At 54.7% G+C, this 24,839-nt stretch overlaps 7 protein-coding genes across 7 annotated transcripts; 5 read left to right on the top strand and 2 right to left on the bottom strand.

The window, feature by feature from the left end:
- Positions 1–700: 700 nt before the first annotated feature.
- Positions 701–5,627, top strand: CAOG_07551 (hypothetical protein). Its single transcript, XM_004343375.2, has 3 exons — positions 701–1,624; positions 1,754–3,359; positions 3,474–5,627. The coding sequence occupies exons 1-3, from the start codon at positions 738–740 to the stop codon at positions 5,514–5,516; spliced, it is 4,536 nt and encodes a 1,511-aa protein (XP_004343425.2). The 5' UTR covers positions 701–737; the 3' UTR covers positions 5,517–5,627.
- A 486-nt stretch (positions 5,628–6,113) lies between these two features.
- CAOG_07550 (hypothetical protein) lies at positions 6,114–6,965 on the top strand (the record flags this gene model as incomplete). The annotated part of the gene is made up of 5 exons (XM_004343374.1): positions 6,114–6,132; positions 6,300–6,391; positions 6,552–6,628; positions 6,768–6,849; positions 6,927–6,965. 5 exons carry the CDS (start codon positions 6,114–6,116, stop codon positions 6,963–6,965), a joined length of 309 nt encoding a protein of 102 aa, XP_004343424.1.
- A 71-nt stretch (positions 6,966–7,036) lies between these two features.
- CAOG_07549 (kinesin-1) lies at positions 7,037–10,611 on the bottom strand. Its single transcript, XM_004343373.2, has 4 exons — positions 10,522–10,611; positions 9,731–9,946; positions 8,810–9,634; positions 7,037–8,717 (listed from the first exon to the last, which is right to left on the bottom strand). Exons 1-4 carry the CDS (start codon positions 10,522–10,524, stop codon positions 7,218–7,220), a joined length of 2,544 nt encoding a protein of 847 aa, XP_004343423.2. The 5' UTR covers positions 10,525–10,611; the 3' UTR covers positions 7,037–7,217.
- Positions 10,612–10,993: 382 nt separating this feature from the next.
- On the top strand, positions 10,994–14,919 carry CAOG_07548 (hypothetical protein). The gene is made up of 7 exons (XM_004343372.2): positions 10,994–11,255; positions 12,002–12,167; positions 12,276–12,497; positions 12,572–12,773; positions 12,855–13,006; positions 13,107–13,193; positions 13,294–14,919. The coding sequence occupies exons 2-7, from the start codon at positions 12,043–12,045 to the stop codon at positions 14,720–14,722; spliced, it is 2,217 nt and encodes a 738-aa protein (XP_004343422.2). The 5' UTR covers positions 10,994–11,255; positions 12,002–12,042; the 3' UTR covers positions 14,723–14,919.
- A 6-nt stretch (positions 14,920–14,925) lies between these two features.
- CAOG_07547 (hypothetical protein) lies at positions 14,926–18,757 on the top strand. Its single transcript, XM_004343371.2, has 6 exons — positions 14,926–15,423; positions 15,718–16,100; positions 16,214–16,271; positions 16,356–16,488; positions 16,582–17,768; positions 17,933–18,757. Exons 1-6 carry the CDS (start codon positions 15,004–15,006, stop codon positions 18,626–18,628), a joined length of 2,877 nt encoding a protein of 958 aa, XP_004343421.2. The 5' UTR covers positions 14,926–15,003; the 3' UTR covers positions 18,629–18,757.
- Positions 18,758–18,840: 83 nt separating this feature from the next.
- Positions 18,841–21,508, top strand: CAOG_07546 (galactokinase). Its single transcript, XM_004343370.2, has 10 exons — positions 18,841–19,003; positions 19,162–19,262; positions 19,530–19,741; positions 19,838–19,909; positions 19,993–20,076; positions 20,167–20,225; positions 20,294–20,660; positions 20,735–20,893; positions 20,980–21,074; positions 21,214–21,508. Exons 1-10 carry the CDS (start codon positions 18,936–18,938, stop codon positions 21,419–21,421), a joined length of 1,425 nt encoding a protein of 474 aa, XP_004343420.2. The 5' UTR covers positions 18,841–18,935; the 3' UTR covers positions 21,422–21,508.
- A 136-nt stretch (positions 21,509–21,644) lies between these two features.
- On the bottom strand, positions 21,645–24,133 carry CAOG_07545 (hypothetical protein; the record flags this gene model as incomplete). Its single annotated transcript, XM_004343369.2, has 2 exons — positions 21,645–24,037; positions 24,112–24,133. The coding sequence occupies 2 exons, from the start codon at positions 24,131–24,133 to the stop codon at positions 21,645–21,647; spliced, it is 2,415 nt and encodes an 804-aa protein (XP_004343419.2).
- Positions 24,134–24,839: the final 706 nt, after the last annotated feature.

Here is a 24,839-nt window from a genome sequence, read left to right as displayed (position 1 = left end):
TCGTTTCCCCTTCAAAGACCTCTTATTCCGCATCCTCTCTTTATCTCTCTCTCTTTCTCTTCCGCTTACCCTTCCGCACTTTGAGAGTCATCTTCAAGCAACAACCGTTTCTCATCAAGCCAAACAAAACAAACAAAAAGCCCTCTATCTTTTTGGACGGCATTGCCATACAACTTTGCTTTTTTACATCCTAGTTGGTGCAAGCTGTGCTGTGGGGTTGGTAGCACAATGCGAATTCGTGCGACAGCCCTCGCAACGCCACCCCTGCTGGCACTGGTGCTGCTGGCGCTTGTCCTGGTGCTCGTGGGGCATGCTGGGGTCGATGCAAGTGCTCCATTACGACGGCAGTCGCAGCGGCAACCGCGCAGGGCAGACAGCGACAGCGACAGCGGCCCTGGTATTATTATTGCGAGCAGCAGCACTACGACGCTGGCTGAAGCAGCACCACCACCACCACTCGCACCACCACAAGCACCACCACAAGCACAAGCACAAACACAAGCACAAGAACTTGCGCCAATAGACGCCGGCGCAGTCAGCACGGAAGCAGCGGCCGCCGCGCAAGTGAGCGCCGACAGCGACATTGTTATTGAGACTCGCAGCAGCAGCAGCAGCCGGCGTTGCCAATGCAGCCCAGCATCAGCAGCACTACTACTACTACTACTACTACTACTACTACTACTACTACTACTACTACTATTACGACTACCGCCACCAGCCTCAATCAATGGACAGGCATGGATGGGAGTGCTGCTGCTGCTGCTATGGACGGAGCAACCGGCTCAGCCTGCGACTGCTGCAGCGTGTGTCTGAGCAGTATCCAAGACGCTCAGACCACCACGATTGACAATGATGACAATCTCAATCTCAATACATTCGCAGCTGCCGCCGTCGTCGAGCCCCAGGACGCCTGCACGCCCGATGACAATGGAAACCAGCCAAAGCCGTGGAATATCATACGCATCGGGTTTCTCAACGCTGTGACTGGCCAACTGTCCCAGGTTGCGCGCGACTTTGGCGTCGCCATCGACCTCGCCATTGCGCGGATACGGTCGGACGGGATTCTGCTGCCCAAGCATGAAATTGTGCTCGCGACCCGCGACACGCGACTCTCGCAGGCCGAGGGCATCGCCGAGGCGCTCGACCTGGCTGCCAATTTTGGTGCAGACGCGGTCCTTGGTGCAATCGCCTCGTCCGTGTCCAAGGCTTCGCAGCTCGTGTTGCTCAACTTTGGCATCCCGCAGCTGAGCTTCTCGTCCACGGCGCCCGAGCTGAGCAACCAAGCCGACTTTCCGTTCTTTGTGCGAAACGTGCCGTCCGATGCGCTTCAAGGAGCCGTCATGGTCCAGCTTGTCCACAGCTTGGGATGGACGCAGTTTGCCATTATTGCCACCGATGACATTTATGGTCGCGCCGGCGCAGACCAGGTTGTCACCACGGCCAACCAATTCGGCATGTCCGTTCTCGCACGCCAAGACTACAGCACGGGCTCTGGCGTTCGTCCCACTCGGCAAATCCAAATCCTCAAGGACTCTGGTGCACGCATTTTCCTGTACTTTGGCCTCGTGGAAGACGCCCTGCTCATTTTTGCCGAGGCCATGCAACAGGGACTGTTTGGGCCAGAGTGAGTGTTTCTTGTTTAGTCCTGTGTCGTTGCACTTTGAGCTGTTTGCCCTTTTTTTGTTTTTGTGGTTTTTGTTGATGTCGCTCAGTATTTTACTCACTCACTCACTCTCTCTCTTCCCCTTCACAGGTACGCTTGGGTCGTGTGCGAGGGCGTGCTGCCAATGCGCCCAGATGCAGATTACTGCTCCAATCTGGCGGCGAGCGACGTTGCGACCATCTGCCAACCGTGCTACTCGAGTTCCCTGAACTGCGATGCGCAAGTCAACCTCACCGGATCTGGGGCCATGCCCAGCGTGTCGTGCTCCCAGATCGACCTGGAGTGCAAGTTCAAACGCCGGCTTGGGCAAGAGAGCGACATTGTGGCCTTGTACAATGCCATGCGCGGCCTCATTGGATTCCGCCCGCGCCAGGGCGATGGTCCGCTCTACGACGAGTTTCTCGAAACGTGGCGAAATCTGTCAATCACCAACAGCTCGCTGGGCATCGGAGCCACGCCCGGCGACTATTCGTCATTTGCCTACGACGCCGTTTTCATGTACGCCCGAGTGTTTGATGCCATCATTCGAAACCGACAAATCGTTACGCCAAACGCTACCGTGGTTGGCTCGGTTGACGGCGCCTTGATTTTGGACATGCTGCGTCAAACGCACTTTGAGGGCGTGACGGGCCTCATTTCCTTCGACGCGAACGGAGACCGCATTGCCGTGTACGAATTTTTCAACTGGGTCGCCACGAACAATTCGCACGCCTTTGTTCTGCGCGGACTGATCACGCCGCTGCCCTATGATCTTCTCGATACCAACAACTTTGGCATTGAGTTTGTCGCGCCAAACGGCTCCATGTCAGCCGACAATCCGTCGACCCTCACGTTCTATGACGACCTTTCCGTCCTGCCTCGCGACTACGCTTGCTCGTCCATGTGCCAGTCCGCGACACAATGCAGCGGGCCGGGCCCCGACGCATGCTCATCCTGCGCTCAAATGGTCTTCAACGGCACGTGTGTGCGCGAGTGCCCCAATTTCACCTTCCTGCGCGAGTACACTGCCCAGCCTCCGCCGCTACCACCAGGTGGCCGCTTCTCGTCGGTGACATCCAGCCTCACAGGCAGTACACCAACTCCTTCACCCGTATCAACGATTGTATTGGAGTGTGTCCTTTGCGATCCCAACTGCGACCACGGGTGCTTTGGAGCAGGCCCCTCCAAGTGCAGTCGCTGTCGTGATTTGAGCTACGGCGGTGCCTGTGTCGCTGCCTGTCCAGTCGGCACGATCATCTCCTCCACGCGATCCTGCACCACCGTCTACGACTACAACACACAGCTGCGCATCGCGTTCCAGACCATCGCAGCGCTGCTCATTGCCATGTGCTTGCTGACCTTCTACCTCGTCTATGCGTTCCGCGACATGAAAGTGGTCCTTTCCGGCAATCCTCTGTTCTTGCGAATTATTCTTGTCGGCGCCGTGATCGAGCTGGCCTCCGTGTTTGTCGTGGCAGCCGAGCATGTCAGCGACGAATTGTGCAGCGCACGCGTGTGGACGCAGCACCTCGGATTTGCCATCATGTTTACCGCGCTGTTCTGCAAGACCTACCAAGTTGCCCGCGTCTACCGCGTCAAAGTGGATCGACGGGCGACGGTGACCACGCGCGCCCTCTTCAAAATATTCGCGCAGTTTCTTGCCTTCTTTGTCGGCTACTTGATTGTGTTTACGATTGTGGATCCGTCCCGCCCAGAGGTTGGTTTTTTTGCACTTTGATTGATGAGATGGTGGATGATGCCATTTGTTGTGTTGACTAACTGGTTCTCTCGACTCTCCTCCTCTCCCCTTTGCGCCTGTTGTTGGTAACAGTCCTATCTGATCCGTGGCGACACAATCCAGTACAACGGTTGCTCCCGAAACTGGTGGCTGTATTCGCTTCTCTTGTTCGAGTTGCTGTTCATGGGCATCGGCGTGTTTCTCGCGTGGACGGTGCGCAAGGCACCTTCGGCCTGGAATGAATCTCGTCACGTCGTGCTATCCGTGTACAACTTTATGTTTGTGACGGTCGTGATTGAGGTCCTGCTCATCGCTGCCTCGCTGGAGCCAGACGTCCAGTTTGTGCTGCAATCCCTGCAAATCTTCTTCACCGTGCCAGTCGTGGTTGTCTTGATCTTTGGTCCCAAGCTGCGGATGGTCTATCGCGGCAAAGGAAACGTCGTGTTGTCACAGGCACAGGAGAACAATCTGCTCAATGTGATGAAGCGGCAACGACAGCAACGCCTTCGTCAGCGCACGCTTCAACGACTGCAAGAGGAGCTTTTGCTTGAGCAGCAGCACCAACAGCATGTGCACCAGCAGCACCTGGCCCAGCAGCTGGCCGCACAGCAGCAGTCTGGCGAGGACGAAAACATCCACTACGTGACGATGATTGAGAATTCGGACATGCAGACTGCGTCCTTGAACGTGCCGCACTTTGTTTCGTCCAAACAGGAATCGTCGCACAATTCGAACGGCCAAGTGTCGGCAGTTCAGCAGGACGATTCCGACCCGGCGCGCGCCTCGCTCGATGGACCTCCACCCAGTGGCGGTCGGGCTGGCAAGATCCGTCGAAACAGCTCCTCTGTGTCGCGTCTTTCCATTGCTGGAGCGTCGCATGTACCCTTTACGCTGGCTGCCAGTCAGTCCTCGCTAGCCCAGCTGCAGGCCATCGTTGCCCGGGTTGCCGCACAAGAAGATCTGAACGACGACGATGACGACGATACCGACGATGAGATTCTCGGAGCCGAGGGCCAAGGAGTGGGCATGAATCGTCTTGCCAGCCAGAGGCTTCAAATTCGCGCGTTGGACTCGTCCGACGCCGACGGCATGCTCAGTGAGGACCAGTTGCCCATTGACGCCATTTTGAATGCCCTTCGAGACAAGGAGCGCGAGCAACAAGAGATCCAGCTCCAGGCTCGGGCCCAAGCGCAAGAGGGCAAGCAACGCACTGCCTATCGCCGCTCCAACTCGCAGAGCAATGTGCCCATTCTGCAGCCGGCCACCAAGCCACCCACGCGACTCACAGGTTCGCTTTCTGCCGCGACTGGGCAGCTCGCCGTACACTTGCAGCAACAGCAACAGCAACAGCAACAGCAGCCGCAGTACTCGCCCGTTGCCTCTCCACTCCCGTCGGATCCGCCTTCTGGCAGGAATGCCAGCAGTCCATCTGCCAAAGCGCCCCCACCGACAAACTCGCATATTGACGTTGAGCGCGGGGTGCCGCTCCAATCGTCTGGGAGCCCGCGCAGAGGCCCTCCAGCATGGTCCTTATTCGAGCGCTCGAATGCGACTTCGCCCACCATTGCGGGGCAAGATTCGACCTTGTCGCGCTCTTCGTTGTCGCGGTCCTCTTCTTCCGATTCCGCAGGCACCATCCATGTTGCCTTGTCGACCGTCCCATCCTTTGCGCGCCGATCAAAGCCCCCAGCCAACCTGGGCTTGAACGGCATGACAGTAGACTTGGATTATTCGGCAATCGCTATGGCTCAGCGCATCCAGCACCTCGAGCTTCAAAACAGCCAATTAAAGACGGAACTTGACCGCTTGCACAGCTTGGCTCCTTCCGCGAGTGCAAGTTCCAATGGCGGCTTTGTCACTGCAGCCGAGGCTGGTGTTCGATTTTCCCCACCCACGGCGGCACCCCCGTTGCTAGCAGGCACTGTAGACACCACCTTGCTCGCCGCGTCTCCTGCATTGAGTACAAACAATGTGCCCATTGCAAGCGAGCAGCGGCCCCACGGCGGCGCTGAAGCTCGCCGCGCTTTTCAACAAAAGAGCGCCAAGTCTGCCGCCATGCCGTCTCCGCAGTCCATGAATTCCGAGCAAGATCCGCCCTCTTCTACTGACGACTTGTTTGGTGAAACCTCCTGTTGAAATAATGTTTGGTGTTTTTTTTTTTTTCCCTTTTGCTTTTGTTTATTTTTCCTTTTGAGCTCTTTTTCGTTCGTTTGCATTCTCGCTTTGCTTGTTCATCATTATCCACTGTTAATACATGACTTTTTTGAATTCCGTTGAAGGTTTTCTCAGTTGCACCTTTCTTTGATTTCGAGAAGGAAGTTCAGTCTTTGCAATGGTTTTCCGTAAGCCTTTTTTTTTTTTTTTATTTTTGAATTTTGAACTGTTCTTCTCACTTTTTGGCTTGCTTCGATCTGCTCGCAGCGAACGTCACCGACAGTCAGAGTAAGCATCTGTCCAACCAAATGCAACATCAAGCGCAAGACAACGCCGCAAAAAACGCAACCGAAACGCTGGTCCAGCCACAGTTCGTTGAACGAAGATGGGAGGAAAGCAACAAGACGGACAGGGATTGCACCCCCTCCCCCCTGCTTCCACAAGCCGGAATCGCTTGCGTTCCGAGTGACAACTGCAAGCAACAGTCGCAACGGGAGGTCAAGTTGCGCGCGGGATGGACGAGGACGAGGACGAGCGAGATGGACTGAGTGACAAGCCATTCGTATTCTTACCACGTCAATGGTCCACGTCGCCCGAAGTTGGTGGCACTTTTTCCGTTCGCTCGTTCGATGACATCGGTTTATGAAAAGACACCGACCATTTGAAATCTCGCGAATTATTGAATCGGCGTCGGGGTCACGGAGGCACGCTTTTGACTACATTGAGACTCACTTTTGAACTCCTACCCTTCCCTCGCTTTGGCAGAAATCGGCATTGGCCTCACGGGCTTTGGCATCTTCTTTTTGCTGCTGGGCATCCTGATGCTCTTTGACACGGGATTACTGGCTATGGGCAATGTACGATCTGCCTTTTGGAGAGCGTTGCGTTGCTTCGCGCTTTGATACACTCTTGAATCTCACCTTTCTTGCACTCTACCCTTCTGCTTTGCAGTTGTTATTTTTGAGTGGTGTTGGGCTTCTTATTGGCTGGGATCGCACAATACGCTTCTTCTTCCAGCGACACAAGGCGAAGGGCACCACCTGCTTCTTGGGCGGGATTTTCGTCGTTCTGTGCGGCTGGCCCGTCATTGGCATGTGTGTCGAAATCTTTGGCTTTATTAATCTATTTGGGTAAGTTGATCATTCCGCGCTTGTTGTGGACCAGTGGCTTTGCTTCTTGTTGACTTCATCGTTTGTTTGTTTTTTGTTTTTGCTTTTTTCTTTTCCTTTCCAGCGACTTTTTCCCAATCGTGATCAACTTCTTGCGGCAAATGCCCGTTGTTGGCCAGCTCTTGAACCTGCCTGGGATTGCACAGGTACTGCCATTCGTAATGATTTCAACAAAATTTCCCGCTTTATGCTCACTCTCGTTCGTCCTTTTGCTCCTTCACAGGTTGTGGACAAATTCACGGGATCAAAGCTCCCCGTGTAACTCTTCGATTTCCTCGTCATTCGCATTTGCTTTATCGAAACGATTAAACCAGTGTTTAAGATTGAATTGTTTTTTTTTTTTTTGTTTCTTCGTGATTCAAACCAGGCACAATCTTTTATCTCGCAACACCACTTCATCAACTTTTCAAACACATCAACTCGACATTCATTCTACATTCATCAACGTTTGTCGTCAGCCCTTGTTCGGACTTGTCTCTGTCGGCAAGGCCTGAACAGGCGCCTTTGCAAAATTTTACTTGCGCTTTTGCGCAGTTCCGATATTGCATCCATTCACTTTGGTCGCAAAGCGCAGGGAGCAGATCGTCTCGGAGAGCGACTCCTCGCGCGGCGAAATATTCACAAACATGAGCGTCTTGCTGTTTCCACCCAGGCTGTTTTGCAGCAGGTGGGTGAGCTTGGAGTCTCGGTACGGCACGTGCTGCTGCTTGTTTGCAAGGGCCATGATGACGTTGCCGAGGTGCGACAGCGACTTGTTGATGGCCTGCGTTTCCTTGAGACGGTCTCCTTGCGCGCCAGAGCTGCTCAGGCGCTCAGAGCCAGCAAGATCGACGAGGTTGAGGATGCCTTCCGAGAACTCGCCAGTGATGGAGTTGCGGCCGGTCAGCTTGAGACGGAAGACCGAGTGGCTGCGGCTCGAGCGCGAGTTGCACTGAGTCTCGGCCACAGCGCGGTTTTGCGAGGCGCGGTTGAGCAGCGAAAACACTTGCATCTCGTTCTCCACCTTTACCGACACCGTGTCGGAGACGTAAATCTCGTCGGGCTTGTCGGGGCGGATCTTAATGTCGTGCTTCTTGGTCAAATCGCCGTTGCCGAGCAGATCGTTGATTAGCTCGTTGTAAATCTCGAGATAGCTGGCCTCCATTTCGTAGGCCCAGCCCTTTTCAGTCAGGCGCTGAGCGGTCTGGAAAATTTGAGCGACTGCGCGAGGAATCATGCCGCACGACTCCTTCTGGGCGGCGGAGCCCGCCGAGTCATCCATGCGCGAGGTGGAAGATGGCAGGGCCGGTCCCTCCATCGTGTACGTCTTGCCAGAGCCGGTTTGGCCATAGGCAAAAATGCAAACATTGTAGCCGTCGAGAGCGCTTTGGACAAGCTGGGACATTTCGTCAAACACGGCTGCTTGGGACGTGCTGGGCGAAAACACCTTGTCGAACGAAAACTCGTGTGCCTTGGTCGACGTCTTGCCGTCGTAGCTCTCCTGCGCTCCGTCAAACAGGACAATGGTCTTGCTTTCACGGTCGGGGAAGTCCATCTTTGCGAGTCCGCCGTTCTTTGCACCTGGCGCAGCGCGGTCGTGGGGCAGGATGGGACGAACGCGGCAGAACACTCGAATGTTGCCTTTCAGCTCTTGCACCGTGTTGTGCAGACGGCGCCGAATAGCCTCGTCTTCGCGGATTTTCTCTTCGCACTGGCGAATCGTTTCTTGGTGAGCGGCAATCATGGCCTGGAGCTCCTCGATGGTGCGGGCTTTGCTGGAGCCATCTGCCTCGGCGCGGTGGAGCGACTCGCGAGTGATGCGGAGCTCGGTCTGGGCTTCAATGGCCTCGCTCGACAGCTTGGCAATGGTGGAGCGGAGCGAGTTGATTTCTCCCTTAGCGACACGCAGTTCATCGTCGCGGCGCTCGAGCAGTCGCTGCGTCTCTTCCAAGCTGGCTGAGATCGACTTCAGCTTGGATTCGGCGACGGCAAGGTCGTTTTGAGTGCGGGTCAATTGTGACTTGAGAGTGCAAGCCTGTTTCGTGATTGATTGTCACAATTTGAAGAAGAAGACGTTAGAATCGCGCAAACATGACCAAACGTAACAATGCTATCTTTTCTCCCTACCTCATCAAGAGCCTCGCGATGCGAGCGCTGAACAGCCTCCTTCTCGCGCTGGAGCGACGAGAGTTGCGTTTGCAGCATGTCGCTCTCGAGCGTGTACTTGGATCGCATGGCTGCAGTGGCCGTTTCATACTCGACATCACGCAGACGGGTGGCCGACTCGAGCTCGCGGATGCGGGTGGCTGCTTCGCTGACCTCACGCTCCTTGGCTTGAAGGCGCTCCTCAAGGCCCTGACGGACCTTGTCCAGCTCTGCCATCTGCTCTTGAGTGCCCGCTACTGCTGCTTCCATGGTGGCGACTTCTGTCTTGGACGTTGCCTGCGACTCGCGCAGCGACATGGCGAAGGATTCCATGTCTTCCAATCGACCCTTGTAATCCCACGCAGCTCGATTGCCGGGAACGGACGCGGCAACCTCGGCAGCACTCGGTGCCGGAGCAATGAACGAGGTTGGCTGCTGCTGCGGCTGGACAGCCGTTTGAGATGCAGCAGCGGCCTTGCGTGCGGCAATCGCCGACGCCGAAGTCGGAGCAGGCCCAACGGGCTTGCGCAAGGTGGCCGTGCTTGCAATGCGTGCCTTGACGGCGGCAGAGCTTGCCGAGACGCTGGCGGCCGTGGTAGTCGTTCCAGTGCGGGGAGCGCTTGCAGCCACCGCCTTTGGTGCAGGACGGGCCGTCGCGACAGTTGCCGGGCGGACGGCGCTGGTTGTGCCAGCGTTCACGACGCGGCCTTTGACAGTTGCAGCCGCCGGGCGCTTCATGTCCGGCGCAGGCTGTGCTTCCGAGGTGCTTGCGCGGCGCTTGCCTGGCGAGATGGGCGCGGACGCAATCTAAGAATCGTCATTTGCAGATATCACCACACGACAATGAGCTTTGGGCATGTTTCATAACGATTCATGACGAGGAACAGAGAGTCAGCAACTTGCATTTTCCTCGATCGCTTGCATCAGGTGCGTGAGCGTCTCAGTGTCCTGCTGAGGAGCAATGATTGTCGCTTCCTTCTTGACAACTGTGGTCGGAGCTCGAATGCGCGATCCGGCCATCGGTGCTGGTGGAAACTTGATGGGGTCGATCTGCATCGAAGCGCTCATCGACATTTGGTTGAGATGCGAACCGAGCGCGGAAAGCGGCGAGCGAGCATCCTAAAAGTGTGTCGAAAAAAAAAGGGGGGTAATGTTAGTCATTTGAACTGTCTCTGCACTGGGGTTGTTACTCGAGGAGAGGTGGATAAAGCGAGCGTTTCAAAAATCAACGCGGCTTTTTTGGTTTTTGAAACGGTTTCAAATTTTTTTGACGTTTTTTTGATTTTTTCTTTTGTTTTGCCGCTCGTTCGAGTTTCGTCCCGTCGCGAGGAACAATGCATGTAGTTTCATCCCAGCGTCGCAAGCCTGACTGAAAGGGACCGGCGTCGGTGTTCGACTCGTTGTACAAGAGCGGAAAATACTGACGGCTCAAGTTTTGGCGGTTTGAAACGTATTCAACGGTTTTGTGTTTTTGACAGCCCAGTGAAACAGCGAAGGCGACCGTATCTCACTCTTCCACCCGCTGCCTTCCAGGCCGACTCCCGTGGCAAACACAGACGAATCGATCTGAAGCACGCCCGCGGACAGAAGCCCAAGCAAGCAACAGGCGGAACAACCAACTGCAATTTTTTGTGCAATTTGACATCACAGAGCTCTGCCGACCGCCTCCAGGGCTCCTGAAATGCATGCTTTACCATTGTGAGTATTTTTCCAGTGAGAGTATGACAAACGCAGTACAACAGCGATAGAATGAGCGAAAGAGAAAGAGAGGAATAAAACGAAATTCAAAAAAACAAAAAAGACTGGATTTTTCCAATCCAAAACGCTGCAGTCTTTTTTATTTTTTTATTTTTTATTTTTTATTTTTATTTTTTTAATTTTTATTTGTTCTTTGCCGAGTCGCGGCACACAAAATCCGAAATATCGAAGTGCGTTTTTTTTTTTTCCAGTGTTTTGTACGTGTCGCTGCTTTCTGTCTGACGCTGTTCTGCTGGGCGCTTGGCAATTGTTTGCCCCCCCCCCCGAGTGGCAGATGGAGGGACTGGGGCGGCAGCGGGATGGCTGGCGGGACGCGGATCGGCGGTGGGCACCAGAGCGAGCCCAATCAGTTCGTCCCATCGTTCCTCATCTCCGCCCAACAACGACTTTGGGCGTGTTGGTGTGTTTTTGTATTTGCGTTTCGGTCATCAATAGCAAAAATTCGCGTTCTTTTGCATTGGTGTTGCATTTTGGCGAACATGTCGAGGAGGAGCTGGGAACGGTGGCTGTGAATGTGGGCGAGAAGTTGGAAAAAGGTTGCGTCCCCTTTCCCTCGCCTCTCATGCATCATCGCCCCACTATGGAGCGTCGGTCATCAGTCTCCCTTTTTTGTTCAACTTGTGCCGTTCAATTTTTCTACTGAGCGTCGTGCTTCAGTACATTTTTAGAGGTGAGGGCTTGAAAAAAGCGCGGGGTTGCGACGGTGATGAAACGGCAGCCACCTCACCCTCTTATTTCCTCCTCCCTCGCTTCTCGCTCTTCGCTTCTGTCCCCGCTCTCTGGCTCTCCCGCTGCGCTCGTTGTCTGCAAATACCCACAACAATTTTCAAAAAACAAACAGCGAAACCCAAAACACCTCAAAACCGCGAATTGCCGAATGCGCAGCCAATGTGAAAAATTGATGACAAATGGCTGGAAGGAGAACAAAAAAACAACTCTCCCTTCTGAGCAGGACCTTTTCCAACAATCACAGAGTCGTCTCGTTTTGCGCACCTTCCCCCACTGCCATGCTGCACTCGTCCTTGAGTATCTCCGACAATGCTGCTTCGGTGTTCTCGTTCAAATATGTGCCGCAAAACTTCAAATTCAAAACGGCAAAAGTTTGACTTTTTCGGCGTTTGGACTTTGCAGACTTTTTTTGTATTTTTATTTGTATTTTGTTTTGGCCGAGGATCGGGTTTTCGGCTTTTGAAAAGGAACGAAAAAAGAGCCTTTCGTCATTCGTTTTCACTGCTGTGGACAAGTGCAATGAGTCATATTCAAAGCGCAAACACAAAAATATAAACTCAGAAGATTAAAACCAAGGGGGGGGGGGACAGGGGGCAAAATGTGGCTGTCTCGCAGCCAAAACCCAAAACAAGTCCGCACGCACCCCTTCATGAAACTTACTGGTGCGTAATGCGTAACTATGGACAGATCTTGAAGGTTGAGGTACTGCAAGACAAGAACAAACAATCATGCTGAGCGCCGCCGCAACCGCAGCCGCCAAGATCAAACAAACTCCGGTTGCTGCAGCGATCAGTGCCGCTGCAGCCATAGCCGCAATCTGCACCACCGTTGCGACTAGCTATCACAGGAACAAGTAAGTACACGACTTTAGTAGTAATAAAAAGGGGGGAGGTGTTTCTGAGGCAAAACCGCAGTATTCCAGAAGTGTTTTTGCTCACCCTGTGCCCGTTGCTCACCGCAGACTCGAGGCAGATGCCGAGAGGCGACACGCGTACATGCGAGGCATATGTCAGCGCAAGCGAGCTGAGCGAGATGCACGCCGACTTGTTCCGTTTGAGTGCAATGTCGACCCAGAGTTGCAAGCGCTCATCATTTCGCTGCCCGTGCACGAGCTTGTCCAAGGCATCCAATCGCACCGGTTTACCTCCGAGCAGATTGTACGCACGTACTGCCAGCGCGCAAAGTAAGTGTGCATAAAAAACCTGGCAACGTTTTTCCATTGAACTGAACTGAACTGACCATCCTCCGTGCGTGCAGACTTTGCGGAGAGCGCTTTAACAGCAACGCTGAAGAGTTCTTCCACGAGGCCATCGAGGAGGCGAAAGAAGCCGATGCGTACTTTGCCTCCACCGGGCAGCTGAAGGGGCCTCTGCATGGCATTCCAATTTCGGTCAAGGACCAGTTTGACCAGAAGGGTGCTGACTCGACTTGCGGCATGGCTGCCAAGTGCTTTCATCCGGTAAGGAGCCCCAGTCCTTTCCAGCCTCTCGCTTCCTCGTTCGAATTGAGATTGATGATTTTTTTTTTTGCCGAAAACCAGTCTGCAGAAGACGGCCTTCTCGTCCACCTCATTCGTACTGCTGGCGGTATTCCATTCGTTCGGTCCAACGTCCCTCAAATGCTCATGGTGACCGAGACCCGAAACGATATTTGGGGGACTGCGTTGAACCCGTACAACACGAGTCGTGTCGCGTAAGTCATTTTGGAGTCGTGTAGCGTCTGGTTTTGATTGTGGCGAATTTGTTGCGCGACTAACTCTTTTGTTTTTTTGTGGGCTGTTCAATCGACACAGTGGCGGCAGCTCTGGAGGTGAAGGTGTGCTTCTGGCATGCGCAGCCTCGCCGCTCGGGTTGGGAACCGACGTTGGTGGCAGTATTCGGTAGGCCACACACGTCTCTGTCTTGTTGTCTTCCATGCTGCAAAACCCACTGTGGCAGTATGTCTCACCATTCTTGGCATTTGCTTCCGCCATGCAACAGAGTGCCCTCCAACTGGTGCGGTATCTACGGATTCAAACCCACACCCCAACGCATGTCAACGGTCGGCCTGACGAATGGCATGTCGCCGCAGTACGGCCAGCAGGCAATTCTGCCCGTCGCTGGGCCGATGGGGCGGTGCGTCGAAGATCTGACCATCATCATGAAGTGCTGGTGGGTGGACGCCCTCTGGAACCGCGATCCGTATGTGCCTCGAATGCCGTTCAACGACGCCATCTACCGTTTTGCCGCCATGCCCAAGGCGACGACCGCACAATCAGCAGTGCCAGCGTTGCCGTTTGTCACCTGCGGCCCGCTGCTGGCTGCGACCTGTGCCATGACGCCGTCGTCGCTCAGCTCAGCTTCAAGCATTGCGCCCTCACGCGAAGACGATGAGCGCGAAAAGTCGCCCTACCCCAGCATGGCCATTGACGTCGAGTCTGGCGCTCGGTCTCGAACCAGCTCGTTGAACTGCGGCAGCGCTTTTGGCAGCCTCGCGGCCGCCGGCGGGTTCAACCTGACCGACCCCTCACCGCGCCCTCGCAGCTCCAGCATCCCCCACATTGGCAGCTCGCTCTTTGGCGGAGCCAGCGCGGGCATGCTGCTCGCGCGGCCGGCCGCTGAGGTGCCCACGCCACTGCGTCCCCGCAAGCTGCGGATTGGCTACTTTACGACGACGGCGCTCTTTGAAAGCAGTCCCGCTTGTGCGCGTGCAGTCCAGGAGGTTGTTGCTTCGCTGACGGAGGCGGGCCACGAGCTCGTGTTCTTTGAGCCACCCAACCTGCAAGACGGCGCGATGACGCTCATGGGCTTGCTCAGCTGCGATCGCGGGCTGGAGGCGTACATTCGCGGTCTTCAGGGCGAGGCGCTCAACGACGCGTACGAGCCGCTCTACCAAGGCAGCATCATGTCGACCGCAGCGCGAACCGAGCTCGCGGACTCTGCTGAGCGCCAAGGCATGTGGCGTCTGGCCGGCCTGGTGCGTGCGACCGGCGTCAAGAACGCCTTCGAGTACAAGGAGTACATCCACAAGGCCAAAACGTACAAGAACGCCTTTGTCCATGCATGGCAAGCGGCGAATCTTGACGCCCTCATCTGCCCCACGATGCCCCTGCCCGCGCTTCCGCATCTGACAACAGCTCGGCTGATCCCGGCGCATTGCTACGCCAACCTGTTCAACCTGCTGCATGTGCCTGCCGGCAGTGTTCCTGTCACGCACGTTCGTGCCGACGAGCAGTGCTACACGAGTGTCCACCGCGACGCCTTCACCGACCTTGCCGTCGAGGCCTCTGCAGGGACTGCAGGGCTTCCAGTCGGTGTGCAAGTTGTTGCGCTGCCCTTCCAAGACGAACTGTGTCTGCACGTCATGGGTCTGATCGAACGGACCAACGGCCTGCACGAGCATGTCTCGCTCACCGCCGACCAGGCCTAAGAGTGTGTTGTACAGTTGTACAGTGGCTGTTTTTTTTGTTTCGTATTTTTTTTTCTGTTCTGTCGTTCTCAGATCCCCGAGTCAACTTGTCCTGCAGGTTGGTCCCTTGCACAAGACTACATGTTGCTAGTTGTGCGATGTTGATAAACAGTCTCTCTCGTTCACCGTCCTGCCATTCTTTTTACATTTCGTTTTAGTCTACATTTTCGTTTTAGTCTTAACTTTTCGAGCAGTGTGCGTTTTGTGCTCAAAAGCGGGGAAGCGACGGCTTTTTTTTGTCAATGGAGAGCCATTCGGCAGAGAGCGGCGATCGGTTGCCTCCTGACTCTCCTCCCGCTCCTTCTCCTCCCGCCCGAGCAGCATTGGCGACCAGCCATGCATCGCCGTCGGGGTCTGTTGCGCGGACGCCTGGCTCCACGGCCGTCGTCTCGTCCACGGCTCACTTCCACAATCTGCCAAAGCCGCCCAGCAGACCCCTGCCGCCTCCGTCCACGACCACCACCACCACCACCACCACTGCCACCGCCGCCACAACGAGTCAGTCGACTAGCGGCACACCGACTGCCACCGCATCGACTGCAACGGAGCGGAAACGCAAGACGGTGCAGCGAATCTTTGGCTGCGACCGGCCAGTCATCCACCTGCAATGCGCTCAGCAGCAGCAGTCCGTCATTATCGACGGTCTCCGCGAGCTCGGCTTGGTAAGCAAACAGTGAGAACGGACGTTTTTTGCTTGTCTTTGAAGCCAAAAAGTCAAAGAAACGAACGACGGAAACACGAACAAAGTCGAAAATCCAAAAGACGAACACAATGCAAATGCAAAAGCAAAAGAAAAAGAAAAAAAAAAAAAGTTGAACAATTTGGCGGGAAAAAAAATCACAAAACCTGTCAAAAAAATGCATTGTTTTTGTTTTTTCGATTTAGTTTTTGAATTATTCGCTGAGAAACACTTTGAAACTTTGTATTTTTGAATCAAAAACAACAACAACAAACAGAACGTCAACCCTTTCTGGGCGCAGGATGTCACGCATCTCATCATCCACCAGCCCAAAGACGGATCTACGTCGGCTGGTCGCGTGGCTAATTCTGAGACAACGAGCGTCCTTGACGGTGCGCAGCCACGGCATGCAAGCGTAGCCAATAGCACCATCATCGCATCGTCCATCTATGCTGCAGCAGCCGCTGCAAGCGCCGCTCAAGGGCATGCTGCTGCGGTCGGATCCGCCAACCGTCCTGCAAATTCGGCGACCCAGCCATTTAGCACCCCGCTGCTGGACACGGCCGGATCGCCTTTGCCCAGTTCGTTGACGTCCTTCACTGCTTCCACCAAGCGGAGTGGCGTGGGTCGCCCATTTGTCCAACAGCGCCATTTTCCGAGGTGAGCGTTTTGCTTCTTGTTTTTTTTTTTTTTTGCTTGCCGTTGCCCGTTTCTCACTCGTTGCTGCCTTCTCCTTCCACTGACGTTCCCACTCACCTTCCACATTGGTGTAGCGAAACTAGTCCTGCGTCCATCCTTCCAGCTACTCAATTGGGCTCATCGCTGTCAAAGGTAAACCGCTCTCTCTCTTTTGCCCGAAAGGCATCGATGCCGAAAATGGAGAATGCTCACGCGCTTCTTTCTGCACAACTTTAGGGTCGAATAAACGTGCTGCTTGCCAACGACAGCAAGCCACAGGCGGCTTCAGCACCGCCAGCGCCCGCTTCCTCTGCCAGCGACATTATTCGTCAAGCACACGCATGGGGAGTCAAAATTCTGGATGCTGGGTGTAAGTGCAGTGTTCATCTGCTGTTATCTGATTGACCTTTTGTGGACTGCATTTCCCCGTTCGCTCACTTTCGTTGAAAACAAAATCGCGCAGATATGGCCCGAGTTTGCACCGAAGTGTTAGAACAATCCCTGCGAGGCCACACAAACTCGGAACTGTCACGGCACGCAGCTGCTGCTGGCTCTAGCATTCCAGGAAAGCCCCATTCGGGCTTGGATTTGGTATCCTTCGCCAAGCACTTTGTCAAGATTGAAGACAAGAGCGGTAAATACCTGCCCACCATTCTCGAGTTTGACCAGCCAGTCCAGGGCCCCATCAACACAACACTCAAACAGCGCGAAGACGCTCGTCGAAGCGCCGCAACGCATCCCGGCCGGCTTCCTGAAGACACTCGAGCGCGGCTTCAGCCCACGCAATTGCCGTCTGCTTCGATGGATGTGAGCCGCGAGTCGAGAGACACCATGGGCTTGCCGACGCGACATACCCTGTCGACCACAAGCCACCCGACATCAATGGTATCGGCAGCCCTGACCCGCAAGGCTCCGCTTGAGGGACCGAATTTGCCGTTTCAATTTCGGACAGTGCCAGCACGGCTTATGCAGATGAACAACATTGCCAATGTTCGAAACGACCCTTCCAATGCCACTCCAACGCCAAAGAAGGCTCCTGGACAGGATCCAGGAATTCTCAAGCCTGAACACGGTGGCCAGCCAATGGCCGAGGAATTTCTGCGGGAAAACCCCCAAAGTGGGTCTGGCGCGCCTCGCCCGCGGCTGATGTTGCAGTTTTCGCCTGCGCTTGGTCGCGACGCTGCGACAACGCCACCTCGAGGCGCAGGAAGAACAACTCCCACCACTCCATCCGCGCCCAATCCTCTCACCCCCACGCACCAGCACCGACCATCCATGCTGGTGACGTCCTCGGGAATGGTGTCGCCAGGAGGCGAATTCACCATTCCCACGCCACCGCTCAATGCCCGAGCAGCGAACGGTCGTGTCGGCTCCCCCTTGGTGCCTTCGTTGCAGCCCGCAGCCATCGCGCTCTCCAACAGCCCGACACCTGCCATCCTGCAAGCCCGAGGCGCGCGGGCGACCATGATGAGCACTCAAGGCCGTGCCGTGCGGACGCACAACCAAACGCAAGCACCACGCGCGGCTGCCACCCAAGTCGCCGCTACTGTTGCGAACTCTGCCAATCGACCACGGCCATACAAGCGTCGTGCCCAGCAACCACCCTTTTGCGAGATTTGCAGCACTGCTGTGGTCGGACCGCTGGATCAGGTAAGACCGTTGAACTGCAGTTGGATCGTGGTTTTTCGACAAGGGATTTTTTATATCCCTTTTTTTTGAGCATGCACTGACCGTCGCTTGCTGGGTTTGTATCGGATTTTCTCTTCGTTGTTGTTGCTTGTTGTTGTTGCTGTTGCCTTACTTCAACCTCACAGCACGTAGCATTGCCAAAACACGCAAACTTCCTCGCTCGCGGATCGAATTACCGAGAGCTCGACAAATACATCAACCGCAGTAGCCTGCACGATATGACGTCGATCTTGTCTCGCATCGCACAGGTGCTGCAGGTCCCCCAATCCTTGCTCGAGCCGCAATTTGAAGTCTACTCTTTGTCTGCCTCGTCTGACAGTGAATGGCCTGATGCGCACTCCTCAAGCGATGCGCAGCGTCAAGATATGGTGCTTGAAAGCAGCCCGCATGATGGGGAGAGTGATGAGGCGAGCGGCGATTCGAGTCCGAGCGCGAGCTCTCCCCAGCCCAACTTGGCACGCCCGATCGCCATGCCAGACATCCAAATCAAAGTTAACTACACGTGCGTTCATGTGCGCTCTGACACTGAGCTGCCTTCGAAACGACAGCGCCGAACGGAGGGCGACGAGTTTGTTCGCGATGAAAATATTCTTGCCGACGACGACGAGCAGTCACACGACGATGAGCAAGACAGCGACGACGACGACGACGAAGACGAAGACGATGAGCTTTCTATCTTGTACCGTCTGCAAGCCTCGACGAAGGCCGCACCGAGCTCGTCTGCGCAAAGCACCTCTGTGTCTGCTTTGGCCATCGCTGGAAGCGAACCCGAAGCCCCCAGTGTCTCATTCTCGAGCCGAGTGTTGCGCCCTCGTGTTTGATAGCTGTGTGTTTGTTCGTTCGTTCGCTTGCTTGCTTGCTTGCTGCGGCGTCATTCTTTGATTTACTTAGGGTTTGTTTGTTTTTGGGGTCTTATTGTTAATCAGTGCATTTCCTCCGTTCCACGTTAGCCATCTGTTCTCCTGTTCATGATATTGTTTTCATTTGTGGTTTCATTTTTTGCTCAAATCAGGCATTTCAGTCTCAGTTTCTTACGAATTCAATCCTCTCGCTGTCCAGAGCGTTCCCGCCCTCCCCATCAGCCTCTCTCTCTCTCTCTCTCTCTCTCTCCCTTCTTCTTCCTCAAGAATGTCCATTCCTGTTCCGACTGTCCATTCGCTTGGCGATGTTTACTCGAGCGATGCGCTTTCCGCTCAGTTGAGTGACCTTCAGTTTGGAACACCTGTCACTTGCCCTTGTCTCACTCACTTGCCCTTGTTGACGCTGTTGACTCGTGTATCCCACGACAATCTAACTGTGCACACTGAACGCTGTCCAACTCACTCGGTCTGTGTTTCGCAACAACTACGAGTAGGAAGGGCCGCTACGATCAAATTCGCACGGCGTTCGCATCGGCCTTTGACGGCGCCGTGCCTGACTTTTACGCCCGCGCGCCAGGTCGCGTCAATCTCATTGGTAAGCCCCACTTGGGGTTGAACGCGTTGCAACTTTGCTGTCGGGGATGGGTTTTTTGCTCTTTGGTGGCAAGCCGTGCAATTTTGGTCACCAAACGTCAAGGTCGTGAATGACCCAAAGGTCGATAGGGAGAAGACTCGCATAGGCATTTCGTCGAGTGACTGTGCTCTGTTCTCTCGAGGGGAAACAGCCATATCTGTCTGCACAGTTTCACTGACGGCAAATTCGCTGGCAAATTTCTGATGTGTTTTTGTTTGTTTGGCTCAGGCGAGCATGTCGACTACAGTGGTTATGGCGTTCTGCCTATGGCCATTGCGCAGGACATTGTGGTGGCCGTGGCGATCGCCAAGACTCCTGGCACGCAGTGCACGATCGCAAACACCAACCCGAAACATGCGAAATTCTCGTTCGATGGTGCCAATATCGTGATTGACACCAAGAAGCATCATTGGGGCAACTATGCCATGGCAGGATACAAGGTATGTCGAAAAACATGGAGGGTGTTGGGGAAAAGAGAGAGAGAGAGCATAAAAGCTCTGCAGAACTCATTTTCATTCACATTCTCATCTTTGCAGGGAATCACGGAGGCTCTTGGGCTCACCAGCCCCCGTTCCCTGTATCTCATGGTCGACGGTGTGATTCCTGCGGTAGGTGCAATCTGAAAGCAGGTTTCTATGAGCGTTTCGTGATTTAATCGCTTACAAACCGATGTTGTGTTCGCTTTCGTCAGGGCGCTGGGTTGTCCTCGTCTTCGGCACTTGTCTGCTGTATTGCACTGGCTGTTGCTCGTGGCCATGATAAAGTGCTCACCAAGGTACGCGCAATTCCATGCCCGTGACTGAGAAGGTTAAAAGCTTGGATTTGAACTTGCCAAGCAACATTGAACTCACGGCCGTTGTTTCAGCTTGAGTTTGCCGAAATTTGCACCAAATGCGAGCGATACATCGGCACGGAAGGAGGCGGGTGAGTTCTTTCATAAGTTTGTCTGACATTGCAGTTCGAGTCCCTGACGTTTGACTCCTTCTTGCCAGCATGGACCAGTCCATCTCGTTCATGGCCAACCAAGGAGCTGCAATGAACATTGAGTTTGGCCCCTTGCGTGCCTTCCCCGTCAAGCTGCCCGATGGAGCGGCGTTCGTTGTCGCTGACTCGAGCGTGGTTTCGGAAAAGCAGGTTACGGCTGCGACCAACTTTAACCTGCGCGTCGTGGAATGCCGCTTGTCTGCGCTGTTGCTGGCCAAGCTTGGTGGTGTGCAGAACTGGCAAGAGGCCAGGACCATTCTGCGCGCCCAGAATGCTCTCAATGCCAGCTTTGATGCGATGCTTGCGCTTGTATCCAAGCATTTCCATCCGCATGATTACTCTTTGACCGAGCTGTCTGGTCTGTTTGGTCTCCCTGTACGTAGTAGTACCGTGCGTGCTTGCCGGAGCCCCAGCGAACTAACGATGAATTGCGCCTATTCGTGTTGTAGGAGTCTGAGATTGTCTCCTCGTTTATGAGTGCTTCGACCGTTGAAGCTCGCTCCTTCCGCTTGTTCCAACGCGTGTCGCACGTTCTCCAAGAGGCGTCGCGCACCGCACAGTTTAAGACTGTGTGTGACACAGCTCCAGACGCCACCACTGCTCTTGCTGTACGAGTTGCACGCACTCTGGCGTACTACGGCCGTGTGTAATTTGTGCCTAACTTCGATTTTGGGCACCTTTTTCGCTTGAGCAGAAACTGGGGCAGTTGATGAATGACAGCCACACCAGCTGTCGCGACCTCTACGAGTGCAGCTGCGAGGAGCTGGATGACCTGACCTCCATTTGTCGGTACGTTTTCGCTGGTGGGGGGTGGCAGTGCTAGGGCTTTGCGTGTCTAACCTGCCTTGTTTTTGTTTATTTGCTCAACCCCCCCCCCCTCTCCTCCCTTTTTTTCTGTTGGGTTTTCATCATTGTGAATTTGGTGCAGCCAACAAGGTGCTCTGGGCTCGCGCTTGACAGGAGCTGGCTGGGGAGGGTGCTGCGTCTCCCTCGTTCCCTCTGACAAGGTTGACGCGTTTGTCGCCAATGTGAAGCGGCTGTACTTTGAGCGCAAGGGCATTGCCAATGGCCTCATCTTTGCCTCTCCTCCGGGCTGTGGTGCCGCCATTGTGGCCTCCGATGCCGTTTCCAAGTGAGCAGGTTTTTGTCGACAAACCATCGTTGAAATCAGAAGAATCATTCCAAAAAATAAAAAAAGTACAAATAAATTTCAAAAAAAGACAAAACGATCAAAACCGTAACGAAATAGAGACAACTCGAACTCTCCAGCCATCTAACAATGTCATTGAACGTGGCTCGAAACCACCAGCGAGTGCTTCTTCCAATCCGTGAGCAATGCTGCTGGACGCCGAATCACCGCTAGACGACGCCTGCCGATTCAGAGTGATTGGCACCTGGTGTATTGCGAATATCGGGAAGCTGAGATTCACTAGCCGGGGGACGACGCTGCTGCTGCTGCTGCTGCTGCTGCTGCGATTGCAGGACAAAGTACGGAGAGGATGACAGGCGGTTGAGTTGTGGAGGCTGCGACGTTGCGGCGAGTTGCTGTTTCCGAGGAGGAGGAAGGGACACGGGCGAAGGGGTGCGAAGCGAGGTCGCAGACACTGAGGCGGAGCGAACACGCGAGATTTTGGGGCTGCCACCGGTTGAATTGCTGCTGGAAGAAGAAGAAGAAGAAGAGGAGGCTGCGTTTGTCGTGCTGGAGGAAGACGGACTAAAGTTGAACGAGTTGGTGATGACGCTCAACCCTGCTTTCGCTCGTCGTGAGAGTCGCGACGCAGATGTGGCAGACGAAGAAGAAGAAGAGGAAGCAGAAGAAGACCCGGGAAGACCTGCGGCAGACGCAGACAAGGGCGGCAGGGCACTGGAGGACGGCGTTGGGGATCCAGCGGCGGAGGACGATTTGCGACTCCATGGGATACTAATCTCGGCTCGTTTGCGATTGGGATCGAGGTCGACACATGCGAGGGCCAAGACTGTGGTCTCACGCATCCGGAATCGCGCGTCATTCACATTGACACGGGTACTTGCCACGGTTCGCTGCAACGTGTCCACCTGGCGCTTGGCATCGGCAATAACACGAGGATTCCATGGAAGCAGCAAAGAGCCACGGCGAGCAAAGTCCGGGATGTCATGGTTATGGTTGCTCAACGCTAAGGGCGAGGCACTGGGTGATTGCTGGCCGTCGGGCGTTGGCGTGAGCGACTGCCGTGGGGTTGGTAGCGATCGCCAGCGCTCGGCACGAGATGCCGCGGGCGCAAAGGTGGGAAGCACGGTGCGTTCGGCACGCGAGAGCGTCAGCGTCTTTTTCGTGCCCATCATGGCTGGAGACAGCATCAAGGGTTTGACCGCCCCTACACTGGTGGCACGAGTCCGTGTTGTTCGAGAGGCTTTTGTTTCGGCAGCAGCCAGAGCGTGCGCGGCCGGTGGTGCCGAGCCGTCAGCCGCGAGGATTGTGATGGCCTCTGCGTGCGGTTGCTTGGAATCAGGAGCGGCGGCAGTGTCGTTGGTCAAAACGGCGCTCTTTTGCTGTGATTGGGAGTGGAAAGGCAAGGGGGATACAGGCGGCGAGACGGCGGCGGTGGTTGCGACAGATGGCGAAGGAAACGAAAGGGAGCCGAGCGAAGGAGACACGGACTGGCGCGGGCTCTTGGAGGCAAAGTCGCGTTCATCAGCATCAGTCGTAATGGCGTGCACGGCGAGGTTGTTGAAGGAAACCGACTTTCGTCCAAAGCCCGGGCGCCGTGGAGACGTAGGGGAGGTTGGCCGCGAGGAAATGGATGCCTGCGAGCTTTGCAAAATCTCGAGCGCAGAAAGCCGCGGTTCTGAGCGTTCGGGAGGGGCGGTCAGGGACAGCGATGACTGTGTGGCTCGCGGTGCGACGCCAATCAGCGCGCGTGCCAGAGCGGGCGAAGTGAGTGGCGACACGACAGCGAGTGCAGCAAGGCCAGACTGGGACGACCCCGACCGCCGAATGAGCGCCGGCGCTGCCGGACCAAGGGCTGATGATGTTTCCACGGGTGTAGTAGCATTCGACAGCTTTCGAGTGGGTTGTTGCTTGAGCTCTGCATCGCCGCCGCCGCCGTCGTCCTCGCGCGAGGTGGAGACGCGCGTCGAGTCGGGCGGACTTGGCGGCGTGTGTGCGTCCAACTGGCTTTGGCTTTGAGCGCTCGTGATGGAGGATGCCGAGATTGCAGTAGCAGCAGCTGGGGTAGCAGTAGCAGTAGCAGGAGTAGCAGTGGTAGCAGGAGAAGCGGTTTGAGCGGTTTGCGCTGCTGCTCCTGCTTGGGCGACCGCAGTTGCTGTTGCAGCTGTCGTGTGGGTTGCCGTCGCTTGTAGAATGGGACGCTGCGATGCACGCACGCGTTGCAATGCGCGCTCGAAGGCTGCCTCCATGTCCTGGTAGATGGAGAGGCCTTCGATGGGCGGCAGTACGAACGACGGCGGTCTGCTGCTTGCTCTTTCTCCTCGTAGTAGTAGTGGTGCTCCTTCTCCTTGTGGTAGTGCTGCTGCTGGCTCTGTCTCTTCCGATGGGACTGCCAGTCGGTCGCCCGTCGTGGTCGTCGTCGTCGTCGTCGTCGTCGCATGGAGCGGTTGATCACCATTGAGCTGCTGCTGCTGCTGCTGGTCATCATCCTCGTCCTCACCACCCTCCGTCTCATCATCCTCTGCCACTGCCACTGACGCTTCTTCGTCATCTTCGTCGTTGTTGTTGTCCTCGTCCTCGTCGTCCGGTTCAGTGACGACGATCGCTGCAGACGACGTCGGTTGCAAATCAGTACTGTCGCTGCTGCTGCTGCTGCTGTGGAATCAGATGAACGACTACTGTCGCTGCTGTGGAAGGACATTGTCAAAATTCAAAAAAAAAAAAAAAGAATTTTAAATAGAATGAAAGTAGAACGAGAGGAATTGAAAGGGGATAGGAAGAGAAGAGAAGAGAAGAGAAGAGGACCAAACGCAGCAGCCGTACAAAATGAAGGAGAAAAAGACTGAAGAAAGAGAGAAAGGGAAAAGTGAAGGAGAAAGTGAAAGTGAAGGGAACGGGAAGAGAGAAGTTGAGGGAGAATGTGAAAAATGTGAAGTGAAATGCAATGGAAAAGCTATTCAAAAAAAAAAAAAAAAAAAAAAAGAATAAAGAAGAATGAAAGAGAAAAAAAAAAAAAAAAAAAAAAAAAAAAAAAAAAAAGGAAAATCTTTCGTGTTCTGAGATTGTTTTTTTGGTTTTGAGTGAATTGTTTGAACAGAAAAGCAGAAATTAAAACAAAGAAAAAAACCAATAGAAAGGAATCGGATCTTCATTGACGAGACATCAAAACCAAAAGAAGGGAGAGAAACAAAAAAATCACTTGCCCTGCCTGTCCTGGTCGATCGTCGTCACACGGACTTGCAAACAGCAACAACAACAACGTCAAATGAGGGGGACGGGTGTCGCAGGAACACTCACAGGCACCCACAGCAACAACCAAAAACCAACCAACGCTGAGAATCTGAGACGTAGCCGCGCGCGCTGAGGAAGTGCAGTTTGGGACTGTGCAAACAATTTGGCTAGAATAG

This window comes from Capsaspora owczarzaki (assembly GCF_000151315.2).
Source record: "Capsaspora owczarzaki ATCC 30864 unplaced genomic scaffold supercont2.14, whole genome shotgun sequence".
Taxonomy (NCBI): domain Eukaryota; class Filasterea; order Ministeriida; family Capsasporidae; genus Capsaspora; species Capsaspora owczarzaki.
Note: the sequence above shows the minus strand (reverse complement) of the source record. Positions and strands in the feature narration are given on the sequence as shown.